This window comes from Dermacentor silvarum, chromosome 5 (genome assembly GCF_013339745.2).
Source record: "Dermacentor silvarum isolate Dsil-2018 chromosome 5, BIME_Dsil_1.4, whole genome shotgun sequence".
Classification (NCBI taxonomy): domain Eukaryota; kingdom Metazoa; phylum Arthropoda; class Arachnida; order Ixodida; family Ixodidae; genus Dermacentor; species Dermacentor silvarum.
This window is the reverse complement of record NC_051158.1, coordinates 16,526,586-16,542,626: the sequence shown is the minus strand read 5'-3', so window position 1 is coordinate 16,542,626 and position 16,041 is coordinate 16,526,586. Positions and strand designations below refer to the sequence as shown.

The window sequence follows — 16,041 nt, the reverse complement described above, 5'->3', positions numbered from 1 at the left end:
CCAAGCATCAAACTAGCTTGTTGTTGGGTGAGGTGATTGCTGTGGAAGGAAACTAAGGAAGAAAAAAATCACCAGCCCTCCCCTGTCGAGAAAATGGGGGTAAGGGAAGGTTGTCTCAAGGTAAATACACCTGGTAGCGAAGCTTCCATAGAAGCCCATACGTTGAAAACATGGCGGCTTATCGGCAGTTCATGGGGCTTAGCGCCATCTGTGTGAGGAGAGAACACTTCTGGCGGAACAAAAAATAATTTGACGTCCTATCCGTTAAAACAGAAGTAACGTCATTTTGTTCTCATAGGCGCGAAATTTGTTTTCGGAGGCCTGCCATTAGAGCTGTATATTCAAATGCCCCGCCATTCGACTTGATGGGCGTTCCGAGCTTTCAGCGCGGAAAGCGATGCAGGAAAAGGTCAGCCGTACGGGTGTAGAAATCGCATCGGTGCACAGAACTTATGTTCTTTGGAGGCCAACGAACACTTTGGGCGGAGATTGCGTAGAGCGCTCGTCCTTTCGTCGGATGCCAAGCCCGTCGGCCAGCGCTGTCGCACAAAAACAACTAAAGTAAACAAGTATCTGACGGTTGCAACTCACTACTTTTGAGTGCACAGGTTAAGAACCAATAAAACTACCCGCGTCACCTAATTCACACAAGCGTCGACATGCAAGACAACACAACGTGTGAGGGGGGCGTATTGTAGCAGGTGAACTTTACGAGCGCGCCTGTCCACGCGCTCCAAGAGCTGCATTGTATTGCAAGTGATAGCGGCGTCAACGGCTGCCGCTATCGATGGGCGCTGTCACGGTGGGCTTTAAAAAAAGTATTTATTGATAATGATCAAGTAAAATAGCGTTGTATCTTCTTTTCTCGCCATGCGTATATAAAATTGATTAGGAATTTTATTTTCATTGAATGAATCGAACTGCGTCCCGCTTTAATTGAAAAACGCTTTTTTTTCTTTCCCAGTGTTTATTCCCTCCAAACATAGTCGCGCTTCAATCGCTGCTCCCATAACCACCCTTGCTGATGTCGGTGACAATTGGTTCTGAACCGCTTTTCGCCCGAAGCTTCGCTACGTATGTGGATCGACCTTGGTTGTCTTGTGTTTACCTGACTTACTATCTTCCCGTAGTTACGAGGCGTGCATCACCGTTGTCGGGTTCCGAGAGGGCAAGACGACGCTGTCGCAGGCTTTTGCCCTAAACTCAGGGTCGGCCGCTCTTCGCTGACGTTTGGCCTCAACATCGCGTTCCCGCAACTTGGGGTCCGCTGCTCTTCGCCGACGTTTCGACTGGGTTTCGAAAACCTTAACGCTAGAATTGGCACGTCGACGACGAGCCCTTTCTCGAGCGAGTTCAAGGCGCCGTTGCTCAAACGTAGCCTGCTCCTCGGCGGAGCACACCACACTCGCCCCCGTATTCTGAAATGCAACTTCGCTTCAAGTCCGTGCTTGACTTGATTTAAGTGACGCCTATTGTGAACACGCCGAAGAAAACGCAATGACCGTCCAGAGCATGTTCACGCCAGGCGTCCTTTAAATCAAGTCAAGCATGGGCTTCAAGCTAAGTTGCATTTCTGAATACGGCGGTCGGTCTTCCCCCCTGGGCACCGAAACTGATCTGAGGCGAGGAAAGGCCGGCGGAGCGCGCGCCAACCACCCTTTCCTTCCCTTTGCCTCCCCGCGACAGACCAAACGACCCTGATTGGTCACGTGCGGCACGTGATCCTTCGCCGGCGCAGCGTTCCCCGCTCCTGCTCTACTTTGGGAGCAGCCTGGTTTTCTTTCCGTGTTTCTTCCTTCCTTCCTTTCTTTTTTTTTCTTTCTTTCCGTCCTTTCTTACTTCCTTCTTTCTTTCTTTCTTGTCCCTGGCTCATACCCGCATATCCAAATGCGGGTATGAGTCACACGTGATTTTATTATCGGTAATGGTGACGTAACTGACGAGCATGTGATGTTATTGATGTCATGACCTATCAGTCATATACCAATTTTGGTATATACCAAGTGAACGAGGCGCGAGTTTTTGACAGGTTTTCAATAGGGCTTTAGCGTGACACCACTGCCGACACTATAAAATCGCTACCTATCGTGACAGTCAAATGTCTGGTTGTTTTTGAACTGTCACCAGCTTTTTTTTTTTTGTCTTGCCTTATTTTTTCGTTTGTTTTTAGTATGTGCTCCTGTTTTATTTGTACTTGTTGTTGGGCTAGTTGGTTCATCTTATTCCGTGGTGTTTAGACGCAACCAAGGACGGAAAAAAGGATCAGGACAGGAAAGAGCGTCTTTCCGCTCTTTCCTATCCTGATCCTTTTTTTCGGTCCTTGGTTGCGTCTAAACACTACGGTATAATCCTGTTTTATTTATTGTATTCCTAATACCCATTTGTATTATTCCCTTCTCTCCTTTATAATTTACTACTATATACAGCGACGGTTGTAAACGTGAAAGATAAATACAATAATAAGCAGAGCTTCTGTTACGTCATGGTAATGCGCTTGCATAAACCGTGTCCACCACGTGACTTCACAGCCCAAGAAATGCGCATACATAATTTCAGAACAGGGAAGGCGCGATGTACACTATGCAAAATGACGCAGTTTTGCCCGAAAGGCGAAGTATAATTTGCGATAGCAACTTAGTAGAGAGCTATACGTAGTAAGGATAGTAGTTTTATCGGCTGTATAAACTTGGACACGTTCGCTTATAATTGAATTAACAAGCATGGTGTCAGCGCGCACAAGAAAACATGAATACGTCACACTCGATGACCGCAGACAACCGCTGTCAAAACGCTGGCGTGAGCAAGCTGCGCCTTCAGCAGCGAGCGAAGGCTCGTGCGGTCTATCGCTTCAACGGAAACTGAGCGGCGAAATCACAGCGCATACAAAGGTAGGAGTTGTGTGCAGATCGCCTTCAAGATACGGTGCGCGCGACCGCTCGCAGCGCAAATACAAGTGCGGAGTTGTTGGCAGAGTAGAAACCGCACCCCCCTCCCTCCCGCGCTGCCTTCCCACATTCCTGCTTTCGCTCGCGAGATTGAATCGCCTGATCCTTTTGCGCCTAAAGTCCCCATTGGGGGCGAGCTCCACCACTGGAAAAGCTGGCGCCACCGTCGGCGTGATATAGTATGAGGGATCACGTGTACACAGCGGCCGCGTCGTCTGCTTCGGAAGCGCCAAGCGAGCTGAAAACGAAAGTTTAGTCCCACCTGCGCTACGGTTCTGATTAAGTGTGGATGTTTTCCCGCTTCGGGTGTCTGCATGACAACACTTGAAAGCACTATATTAGGTAGTGCCTGCCTTTGAAGGCGTCCGACATGGTAGGCTATTGCTCGGTAGCCACAGTGCCGGACGCGTACGCAACGGAGCCCGATGTCAGCCTTCACACGTAGCCTCAGGCCAAGAAGCTGCGTGTAGCTTGGATGGTGAAACTTAGAAGCAGCAAGCAGCCATCGTCTACAACTCGGGTGTAGCAAGCACTTCCGCGAGGACGATTTCTGCTACGGCGTTGGGGCTGTGATGTTCGGTGAGTAACAGAAAGCGCGCACTGAAAATCTCGCCCACGCGCCGTGCCCGGTTAATGTCGTGAAGATTTCGTCTATGAATTTGTTGATGCTAGATACTGACAAGTTCACCAGAATGGAAAGGGAACGGTAAGAAGCACATTAAAAAAAGGCAAGGCATATGCTCATGTTTGTGTTAGCACCAAACAATACTGGATTAACAAAAAAAAAAAAGCAGCGGGAAATTCCTAGCTGAGAAGACCGATAAACATAGCGTGCGGCGCAACTTGAGAAGAAAAATAAAATACAATGATTGAATCGTCGCGATGGCACATCACAAGTCGCCGTAGGCGTCGAAGTCCTTATAGTTATAACAAAATTATTTTTGAACAGCTCTGATAGCGTCCACGCAACAATGGTTACTTGTGCGCTGTCAAACGTTCATATACGTATATGCTACGGCCTAAAGCTCACGGCATGGTGCGAAAACGCGCTCGCAGCGAAAGCGAAACATCGTGCGCGCACATGCATGCAGACGCGCAGTCGGTCGCTGCGAACCCGTGCGATCGCTGCATTGAGGCTTCTTTCTGTTATACTCCATTTGCTTATACAGACAGCACATTATCACAACATATTTCACATTGTATGTTCTCAGCGATTGCCAACCTTTCAGGCAAGAAGCTGGTTCGGTGGACCCCATCGCGGCGACCGCGCGCAATGGGCGTTAACTGTACGTGTTCGCTAAAGAGATAGCGCCTGTAAACTAATCTGCGCTTTCTGTTTGCCCAAGATTATTATTTTGACAGTAAGAAACTTCCCTCGTTTGGAAAGTTGTTACAAAAATAGCTAGGAGGGCTCCAGCGTGGTGTTTTTATTCAACGCCGACAGCCAAAATTATGAGGAGCGCGCAGCGTTATCCCTCATACTACGCAAGCGAGGCGCTTCCGACAGATGTTGACTCCTGAAGTCCTCGCCTGCAATACCTTCGGAAAAGTACCGCCATCTTTGAACAACGCCGCTTCTCTCTCTCCTGTATCTCCGATTGGACGATGATAGCGCGCGCTTTCACTTCTTTATATTTTTTTTCCGCCCCAGAGCCGTGTCGAAAGTCCCTCTGCGCAGCCCCTGTCGCCGCCGGTGGCGGCGGCGCGCGCCTGGCCTGAAAGCTTCAACGGGGGCTTTCGAGGGGTGCCACCATCGACTTGCTTTCGTAAGCAAAAAGTAAAGAAAAAATTGGAGGACGCTTAAGCTTGGCCTTTAAGAGTGGAACGCGATAGCGTTATCGGCCCCGTTAGCATCGCACTTCTTTTTTCAGTTGGCTTCACCGCAACGCGAAAACGTGGGAAAGCCAGCTTACAAAGACCAAGCCTTCACCGATCCCCTTAGTCGGCTTCACTTTTAAACAGAAGTGCATTGCTGGGAAGAAGTTTTTCCAGGGGCAATATAAGTCATCTTATATTAAAATGAGAAGGCCCTAGCACTTTTTTCATTATTTTATTAATTGTTTGCTATTGCCCCGACGCGCGCGCGTGTCCAAAACGAACGCGAAGGCAGGCGAAGTCCCAATGGGACCTGCCGTAACCTGCCGAGGATGCGAGCGCCATCTGGATAGCAATTTCGCAAGTAAATTACCCGAGCGCGTTGTGTTGGTATGGTAAAAATTCTGGAAAAGGGGTTTGTGTTTGAGTTTCCTCATCACAGAATTATGTTTTCTCGTACATTCAAATTACAATCCGACGCCACCATGCCTGTAGGTTGTGGTTAAGTCATACTTTACCATTTTTCTGACGGATTTCACTGTGAGAAATTCAATTCTGGTTCACCAAAACCCTGCACCATGTGGAGGGCCTGCGGGGTCGGGGTGGTTGGAGATAATTTTTTTCGCCACGGACGCCGACATCCACGCCGACGCCGGATTTTCTACGACACGGGGCTTTAACGCTATCGCGTTAATATCTAACTCTACGCCAGGAACACACATCTCAGCAAAATTATATGGTCAAATGCAATCATACCTTTTGGTCATGCGAACAAGGCTGTAGTTTCGTTAGAAGCAGCCGTTCTATTTTCGACAACCATGTACACGCGCCAGGCATTTATCACTTTTTATGATACAATATGTGCAAGGAGAATTGCCCTTGTGTCTGTGTTATAAAGGCCCAAAGAATGCTTGTTTTCAAAAAGGCTCCCGAGAAAACACGTCTTTCACGGTCATCGGTCAAATGTTTTCTTCTTACACGTGCCTTTATCACTCCACGCTTATCCCCACAACAGCTGCTGAAGGTCCTGCCTGTTTGTTAAACGCAGAAATTTCCGGAGAAGGACTGAAATACCTTACACCGCAACTGTGGCGCGCTACAATTCACGTGGAATATGTGTCCTCAATATACGTGCGGCTAAATCGTACTTCACGATATTTGTAATCGTAATCAACTAACACATTTTCTTGTTGTTTTTTGTTTGTTAGTTTGTTTGATCGTGTACCACACAGACTGTGTTCCTTTCATTTTCAAACCGTCGTGACAAAGGCAATGAGAAGTACTTCAATGAAAAAAAAAATTACGGCAGATCCCTTCTCACGGTGATTGTCGACGATAATGCGATTAGCATTCTAGCAATATAACGACATACCGCATTTTGAAGTCACGTTTCTTTAAAATCTGTAGCGGTTATTCTGAGACTTTCATTGCTTCGACTTTATGCGACTTGTACTGTCTCCTGTGCTGGCGCACTTTGGCATGGCACTCGCTTGCCAAAGTCGCTCATGAGCATGAAGGCATGACAATGACTGTATGATGATAAGCAGTGACAACGTTAGAATGACGAAGCAATGACGTCGATGGAACAATAAAGGCGGTGTGACGACAGTGGCATGACCACAATGAGAGGACGATTCTGAAATGATGAAGATGGTATAACGACGGCAGCGCGTGACGATGACGGCATGACGTCAGCGGCATGACGAGTGTATGACGACAACGGGATGACGAAGCTGGAATGACGACGACCGCATGGCAAGGGATGCATGACAGTGATTATCTGACGACGACGCAGTAGCAACGATGGAATGCTACGGTGGCATAATTATGATTAGATAAAGACAGCGTGGTTACTCTAGAATGATGGAGAATGAGTAAGGTTGATAGAACGACGAAAGCATTAAGGCGATGACGACACGACGACCATGGGATGACGCTTCTGAAGTGATGACGAGGGTAAACAGACAGCTGCATCACGACGGCATCACAACGGCATCCCGACCGCGAGCCCATAACTAGTGGCACAAGCTAGTAGACAAATTCGACGACTATGTCGGCGTAAACGACGCGATGATGACGGCATGATGGGAGTCAGATGACGAAGCTGGAATGAGGCCGAATGGAACGATCACGAGGGCATCACCACCACGAGCACATATCTAAGGCCGAAGCTGGTAGATAGCACTGGTGACTGGGTCGACGTAAGGGGTGAGATAGATAGATAGATAGATAGATAGATAGATAGATAGATAGATAGATAGATAGATAGATAGATAGATAGATAGGCTGCAATACACGTGAAGTAGGCAAATTTAGTCACCTTAAAAGCAAGAATCCTGCAGAAATACTAAAGCCCCTGCAGAAAACAAGTTTGCGTAACTCGGGTATTTAGTGGGGCGCAGCTAAATATTACTCATACTTCACAATAGCGTAATAAATGCAAGATCTTGTCAACATTTTGAAATACTGAAAATTGTGTTGTTGGTTGATTATGCATTATAAAGCTGAAGACGGTCGTCTGACGGGGAAAACATTTTGTGATTTTTGGGGGGCCAGCTCGTGGGAGAAACTAAGGGGGGAAAAGCCTGATATACAGCATAAAGGCGAGTAACACGAGTGCTCGGGTCAGTAATCTATATAGTGCATGTCAGTTATTGCACTGTGCTCCCTCGAATAACGTGCTTCTAGGTATCCGAGATTACAGCTGGCTTTAGGTTCACGTATGGGGCTCGGAGTTAGCCAGATTTATGTTCTCATTCCGCCCTCTCCCCCCCCCCCCCTCTCTCTCCTTTCGACTTCTTTTGCGGTCCACGCTTCCTGCAGCTTCAGCTGCAGCTTTCAGCTTGCCACACTTAGCTTGCCACACCAGCTTGCCATACATCAGAATTAACTCAAAAGGTTAACGTACCCCGGCCTACATACATCGGTGGTCGCATACACAACATTTACTTTCCCTTTTTTTGAGGAAGGGGGGGGGGGGGGGCAAACCAAAAAGGGGGGAGCAGCAAAAATTTCTCTCCGACAAAAAGAAGTTAATATTAATAATATTAAAAAATGCAGTGGTGGGATATAAATCATACCCCCTTGTTTATTTTTTTCAATGGGGCGAAGGACGAAGAGAAGGAAAGACGCTATTCCTCGACAAAACATAAAGGCGCAGCCACGTTATCTTTATATTTATGAGGCGTGTAAAAATCACCAACACTTTTTTTTTCGGCACAATAAGATAAGGAAGACAACATAATTTTGTGTGCAGCTTGATGCTTTTATATAACCGACCGTGTTTACAAACCTATAGCGAACACCGTTGTTACTATCGTTCGTATACCTTAATTACTCTATCGCGCTTCCTTTGCTGCATACATGCTGTTTCTTCTAAATTTAAGATGCTGTAGCGAGGCCTTGCGCCTAAACTTCGATAGTATAATACCATGAAAATTTTACTCACTTTCAGGGAGCAGCTCATCGACTTGGCACCCTTTTTCGATCAAGAATGTTTGAATATAGAATTTGAGATCATGCCTTTGTCCTCGGTGAATACTCTCCGTAGTCCACACCACGCAACATCTATCAGTATTTCATCATGCCCGAGAATCAATGAGGCCGGCAATTCGTAGCAGGGCTACTTTCCGTGTTAGCCGCCGTAATTTTGACAAGGGCTTTTTCTGACTTCGTCGTCACATTCGCCTCCGTAGTTCATATTAGTATAAAGGACACTATAAATTCAGTATGAACCAACTAGCTTGTCAGAAAGTACTTCGCTTGTAGCTACGAGTTTTTTTAGAAGCGTTCTGTCATATGACGCCCGCTATAGTCGGCATTGTTGCCGCTCCGAAGAGGGCCGAGATGTCTTGTTAGGATGGGCCCTCCAGGCCCAAGAATTACTTTCATCATTGCTTTCGCCGTGTTCACGCGACCATGGGCCATTTGCAAAATATTCTGCGCATGCGCGTGATAACTATTTTCCATCCAAAACGTTATCTACCACTGCACTAGTATGAAAAATTATTGCCACCATTCAACTACGATGGCTGAATGATCAATTCCTTCCGCGGGGCGGGCGAAATTTCGCCTTTAGTGTCCGGCAGCATATACGTATCAAAAGTTACTGAATGAGGAGAACACATTCCCTTTGGGTGGCCAAGTGTGAAGAAGCTATGACGGCATAAAATGTTCGGAAAGCTTTTCTTACTGCCCTCCTTCACTGAGGGTGGCGGGGAAAGGGCACATAGAGGAAGAAATGTAGTCTGTAAACGTGAGTCGATGATCTTGGCGCTGAGCTGCAGGCCACCTTAAGGGCTGCAGAATATAGCGCCAACTTTGCCCTTCTCATCGAGAACCACTTCTCTCTCGACGATTGTGGTCACATGGTCGACGATCTCATCGAGTATCGGAAAAATGCTAAGCCCTTGGTACCCCAGGATATGACGACGGCTTCACGGTGGGTAACCACGCCCCCACGTAATAGCCTCGTGATCGACGCTGTGCGGCTGAGTGTTTGAGTTGATTATAGGGTTTTACGTGCCAAAACCACGATCTGGTTATGAGGCACGCTGTAATGGGGGAATCCGGAATAATTTAGACCACCTGGGGTTCTTTAACGTGCACCTAAATCCAAGTACACGGGCGTTTTCGCATTTCGCCCCCATCGCAATGCGGCCGCCGTCCGTGGCCGGGATTCGATCGCGCGACCTCGTGCCTAGCAGTCCAACAGCGGCTGGGTGTGCACAGTTTGGAATGCAGGTGAGGCACGCCTTGAGAGTGACAGCAACGTTCTGCTGATCGAGGCCTGGCACTTTTCTTTCGTGGAAGGCCTGGGTGACAAATCCACTCAGCAAAGCGTTACTAGCATAGCTGTTAAACAGGAGACCATCCATGTTGAGAGACACGAGCTCAAACCAGGTGGCGGCGACGCATCAGGAGCCTGTAATAGGCGCAAGAAATCCTCGCTAGTCTGAAATCCTCGTGCGTTCCGGCTTTGAATTCTGTATCCCTAATTTCATATTGTATTTTTTCGCTCTCCCTTATGGCATTTACTACTATGTACCCTGAGAATTTTAGAAGCAAACAAATAAATGAAATGAATAACCAGGGCTTCGGGCACCTCCCGGTATGGCGTTTGCAGTGGCCATGTATCCAGCAGGTGCCTTCGTGGCCTCCAAAAAACATATAAGCGTGTATTTGAGAATGTCGTGTCGTATATTATGCATTTTACTACGTGGTACAGAAGCATATGCCGAGACAAAATCTTATTGCTGAAGAAACCAACATGAGATAGAACGCCTCATTATACTATTTTTCCATTTTCCTCGACTTCAGAACCTTCTTCACCATACACTATGAACTAATTTCTTCCCAAACGATGACCTCAAAGATTGCCTGCACATGAAAATTACCGGGTCGCGAGATAAGGGACTGCTGTTTGTAACGTCGTGATAAGAAGAACCGCGCAACCTGCCATGTGACGCGCTATAAAAAGCGCTTATAGCCCCTTTCACCAAAAGTTTATGTTCGTGCGTTGTGCAAGTGAACTCGACGTCGGCATCGCAAGCCATGCTTGAAGCCTTGCTCCTGAGCCTCATCATCGCGCTTGCTACTTGGTTCGTCATGTAAGTACGACTACCCTGTCATATTAGCGATGAATATAACTTAGACGAATGCCTGGCTTTACTAAGCAGGACGTACATTCAAGATTACATGCATCCAATATACGAAATCAAAGAACAGTATCGCAGCTTTTGAACAGAAAAAGTAATAGCGAGACCGCCTTTCAAGTAAATGTCTATCTGCCGAATAACTCTCCATTTAGTGTAGTTTCAAACTGCAATTATAAGTTTTCAGAGTGATCCAAATTTATGCTGCTTCCCTTTGTCTAAATAGACGTAAGACATCTATCCATATCTAACTGCTGACTCTTATATTTCATAGCCTTTCTCAGCGTTGAAACAATGATTTCAAGAGAAGTAAGAACCCTCAATATGGTGTCCTGGACACCATACGTTGTTACATGTTTTCCAGACAACGCAAGAGACGGCTGTCGTTCTTTAAAGACCTGGGAATCCCGGCACCTCCTTCAAGCTTTCTTTCAGGAAACCTCTCTGAAATTATACACAAGGTAAAATGTTACTAACCACGACGATATCTTGGAAATAGATGGGTTATACGATTTCTTAAAGCCTGAAATAAATATGCTTTAAAAAAGTCACAGTTTCGCCCGAAAGACGAAGCATCAATTGCGATAGCAAATTAGTAGAGAGCTATACTAAGTAAGGATAGAACTTTTATCGGCTGCATAAACTTGGACACATTCGCTTACTAACTGAATTGACAAGAATGGTGTCAGTGCGCCCAAGCAAACATGAATAGATCGCACTCGATGACCGCTGACAATCACTGTGAACACGCTGGCGTGAGCAAGCGCGATGGCAGCACCAAGCAAAGGTTCGTACAACTATCAGCACGTTACGATATATAAAAAACAAAAATTCATACCGTATTCGAAAAGTTGAAGCTGGCTGGCTGCCTGGACAATAAAGAATAATCAGTGGCTTGAGTTAAGTTTCAAAACAATGTTCAAGGTCCCGGATTACAGTAATAGGATAGAGCCTGACTATTTTAATTTTGTTTGAATTATTCACAATATGAGTACATGGAAAATACAGCAATCGACACGAAACCAAGTATGACTGCCACTTCGGGGAATTCTGGAAAAGAGAACACCAACGCTGTTAGGTTTCTTTGGGAGGTAAAAGCTCTGGAGAATGATGCGTGCATTTATTTCCCGACTGAAGTTTGCGAAATCAGAAACGTTATTGTTTCTTAGGGATCGATCAGTGACAATATCACTAATACTAGAAATAAGATTATCTGTATGTCTATAATTATTCTTATATTGTGGCAATGATCACATTTTATGTTCAATTAGACCATTAGAGATTTTCTACGGCCATAGACCATTCAGAACTTACTAATAACAACAAGGAACTATCATTCACTTTGGATAGAATGATGAACTGGGCTACAATGATTTGATCCTGCTATTTTCTTGAATTCAATTACATTGAAACAACAATCGATGAAAGGGAAAACTGCCTTCCACCGGACTGTAGCATGAAGCTATTAAGCTATCCCGGATCAGGACGAATTTTTCGTCGACTGCCAACTTTCTTTATGAGAAACCCGTACGGGTTGATTTTATGTAGCTTTATACTACAGTTTGGTAGATGACAATTTTATCTTTCATAAACCATCCTGCTGCTTGCGGACTTCCCCAGAATTTGTTTGCAACATTATCGATATAACGAGAATGAGAAAGTGGCGCCCGTGATTTCCGCAGGGAAGTCATGAAATTGCGACTTGCATAGAATAGTGACAAAGCAGTTTTCTCAGCATTAGACATTACAATAAGAAATTTTACGAAATTTTAAGGAATACTCATAGATTTGCTTTCCTTAAAATGGTCCCACCTCACGCAAATATCGGCCGTACAAACTGAGCAGTCCCATATTTTTCAAGGTTAAATGGACTTGTGGGAGACCTAAAAAGACCTTTCTCTTCCCCGAACACACTTTTAGTAGCAGGCGATGAAGCTAGTCATCTGTCACAGTGTAGCATTCTTTCTACTGCCTGCAGCAAGCGAGAGATATTGTACACCCTGCAAATAGTAATTTTGGATCGGCTGTTTGGTTTTCCGCTTGGAAAACGTCTAAATGAGGCGTGCTATAGCACACCCTCTTCTGACCTTACGCAAATAAACCTCACAAAACGTAATTACTACGGGTGGTTTGTTTTTGACATGCCACGAACTCAACTGGTCGTATTGCCATTTGTTGATTCTTTTTAGGGAGCACTCGTGAAATTCAAGGAATGGTTAGACAAATATGGAGATATCGTAGGGTACGTTTTTCTCCCTTGTTTCTCTCTTAAAAGACACCTAAATAAATGAGAACTAATCCAATGTGACACGTACAGTAACTCTAAAAAATGGTGTATCTGGAACGATAATCTTTCCTAGCTCAGACATAGTAGAAATAGTTTCATTCTTCTATTTGCCTCTCCGCTGCTGTTGTCCGCTCCTGTGACACCAGGAAAATTAAATATTAGCCGGCGAGGCATAAATATGATATGCTTATCGTTGTCAGGTCGGCTATAATTTTCTCTTGAATTTCTCATAATTGATGTCTTCTGGGAGTGCTCACATAATCATAAAAAATACAATACACTTGCTGGTTTCTCGAGCTGCAATTCCTCTCTTTGTCTTCATTCTTTCTACCGCGTATGTTATACAGCATGCGTGCTCGATGTTAACTTGCTTTGTGGCGTGTCTTTTTGCAGCTTCTACAACGGTGCTCACCCGTTTCTAATTGTGAAAGACATTGAGCTAATTAAGAAGATCCAGATAAAAGATTTCAACAATTTTACAAGCCGAGGAGTGAGTACGAATGTTTACTTTTCATGATGCTATCTTTTATTCTTCCTGCTGCTTTTAGAAGTCCCATAAAATAAGTCGCATTAGTAGTTTTGACTATACCCGTACATTAGTTGTTATAAAGCACCGTCCTAAGATCTTGCCACAGCGAATCCCCCCCCCCCCCCCCCCTCTTTTTTTTTTTCTAATCAGGAAGATCCCCTGCACTGCGGAAATCGATGTTAGCTAAGCCTTGTTTCATCCCGCAAACCTGTGATTTATCACTTTAGCAGATCAAATGAGCATTTCAATTGCCCCCAAGCAACAGCTGTCATGGTCGAAGAGTGGCCGGGTGAAAATTATTTACAATTGCTTTAAGGCAATTAAGACCTTTTGATGCGGCAATGAACGCTTCAATATTCCAAAAATGCTAGCTACCACAATCAGAAAAGTGTGGTAGATATGAGAAGCAAATTCGATCGAGCCATTTAAATATTGCACCCGATGTGGTCGTTTTTTTTTTTTCCAGAAGGGGCCACTGCGCCCAGCAATTTGCAAACGTACAGCAAACGATCACAAATTCAGAGGATTTGTAGACTCCTTTGCGCTCTATCCGTTTACGTCTTTTTTCCTGTGTTTGTCCGTTTGTACGCGCAACGCTTCCCGATACAGCAATGGTTACATTCTCCCGGTTGTGTTGAGGGTCCTTCGGTACACTTGGACGAATGCAGTTGTAATGAATTGAGAAAGCGTTAATAAAAACGCACCTTTGTATTGCTTTGAATATCCGTCAACGTGTCAAAAGAACAAAGGGACAGTATCTGAAGCTGGTATCAAAAGTTTACGAGGCCATCTCAATTACTTACACCTCTACTCCGCAGCATTCAAGCTGGTGTGCTAAGAACTGGTAATGTCCCCCCCCCCCCCCCCCTTTTTTTTTTTTTCTTGCTTATCAGAAGTAAACCTAGCAAGGCCTCTTACTCAGGCAACTCCATTGATTCACGCTTCTATGGACTCTCAATTGTTGAGAGAGAAAGAGAGAGGGCAGAACGTTTAATAAGAAATAAATATTAACAGCCAACTCTTGCTGTACTGCCTGTCTAAATTCCTGAAAAAATTTAAGCCAGTTCTACGCTTGTGAAATCTGATGAAACAGCGGAGCTCTGCAAGCATTGGCTTATAGCGTAGCGGGTATGACGCTCGCCTTCGGACCGTGAGTACCCGGGTTTAAATCCCACCTTTCTCTCTCCATCTGTGCTTCTCTTTCTTTCTTTCTGCGTGTCTCTCACTCTCGCTCTCAATTTCTCTTTCTCTAGCCCATAGCAAGCTGTGTTACAATCGTCGGTACAGCGCAATCATATGGTTCCCGTAAATGCATGTACTGCATATGCAGACGACGTGGCATTCTTTCGTACTGATAAAAAGAATGTAAAGACTGCTCTTGCAATTACGGGGGAACTTCGGGTGGCTTCTGGTGCTAGCGTTAACCTTGAAAAAAGTTCAGGATTTTGGTTTGAACTATGGGCCACAATGCCATCACACTACGCAGGCATTCAATGGAAAACGATCTGCGCTATTTAGGTGTACCTCTCTCACAGTATAGAAATACCAACAGTCATTGATCGGGATGGATGGATGGAATAACTTTATTGAAGGGTCTTGCGGGCTACGGGGCGCAAGAAGTTGGAAAAATAGAAAGTAAACTGAATTCATGGCGAGGGTGGAATTTGTCAATGTTCAGTCGTGCTGAAGTGTGCAACGCGTTCTTAGTTTCCCGTCTCATGTATGTGCTGCAAGTACTGCACTGCTCACGACTTCGCATTCAGGCAGTGCATCGCGTATTTACAACATTTATTTAAAGCTCGAGTTGTGAATCGATGTGGCACGATAATCTGTTCGTCCCCTTCGAACGGGGTGGTTTAGGATTAGTCCATCTCTTTGTCAGGCAAATTGTTCCTCGCCTGTTTTTTATTTCGAGACAGTGGCCATCAGTTTTTGCGTGAAATGTTACAGCTCTGATTAGTTCATTATCTTCCTAATATAGTAGTGTCATCAGATGACAAAGATGTCCCACAGGCTCTTTGGGGCTTTGTTAAGGAGGTCGTTGACTCATTTCTTTTCTTGAAAACTAGATTCAGCCTGGAGTACATTTTCACTGCGAGTCGAACAGCAGTTTCTGCTGCACTGGTGGATTCGATTTTCCCAGATCCTCTGTATCGTGCACCTAACTCAAATTGGCCTCAACAGGATGTGCTTAGGCGGGTCCATAAAATGAATTTCAAACGTTTTTTCTTTAAATTGCATTCGGAAACACTTCCCGTTAAAACCTGGTCGAACGCGAGGGGCAGCTCTGTGCCGTGGTCCACGAACTGTCGACTCTGTCAATGTGCTGAAACCATAGATCACTGTTTTATATACTGCACGGATGCTATATTTTCTGGGACGTTCGCCAACGAACGCTTAAAAAGGGAATTGACATCACTGCCTACTCAATTAGGTTCCTACCATTTAAAATTAGTGGCGGTTCTCCACATGACATGTTCGTAGTACTGGGTTTATACAGACTGTGTGATCGCCATGCCGAAAGCCCGCTATCTAGACGATCATTCTTTCGTGAAAGTGCTGCTTATGTAAGAGGTGTGTACGCTGCGCAGGAACCTCCGCCTGACTGGATGCACTTGTTGGACGCATGTGTTTGTTTACCCGAGTTTTAAGTGTGTAGCTATGTCCGCGCTGTACTATATCTTCAATTTTGTTTTCCATGTAACAAAGAAAAAATAAGTGGGTGTATAGCCTATAGGGGTTATGACGCTCGCCTTCGGACCATGGGTACCCGGGGCTCAAATCCCGCCTCGCCAAGAAAGTTCAGTTTGT

At 45.4% G+C, this 16,041-nt stretch overlaps 1 protein-coding gene across 1 annotated transcript in view; it reads left to right on the top strand.

Moving 5' to 3' along the window:
• LOC119452789 (uncharacterized) overlaps positions 1-16,041 on the top strand; it is a 96,310-nt gene that overhangs the window by 24,434 nt on the left and 55,835 nt on the right. The window contains 4 exon segments of the mRNA XM_049667192.1: positions 10,249-10,369; positions 10,779-10,875; positions 12,604-12,656; positions 13,095-13,191. Of these exon segments, the coding sequence (XP_049523149.1) occupies positions 10,249-10,369; positions 10,779-10,875; positions 12,604-12,656; positions 13,095-13,191 (368 nt within the window).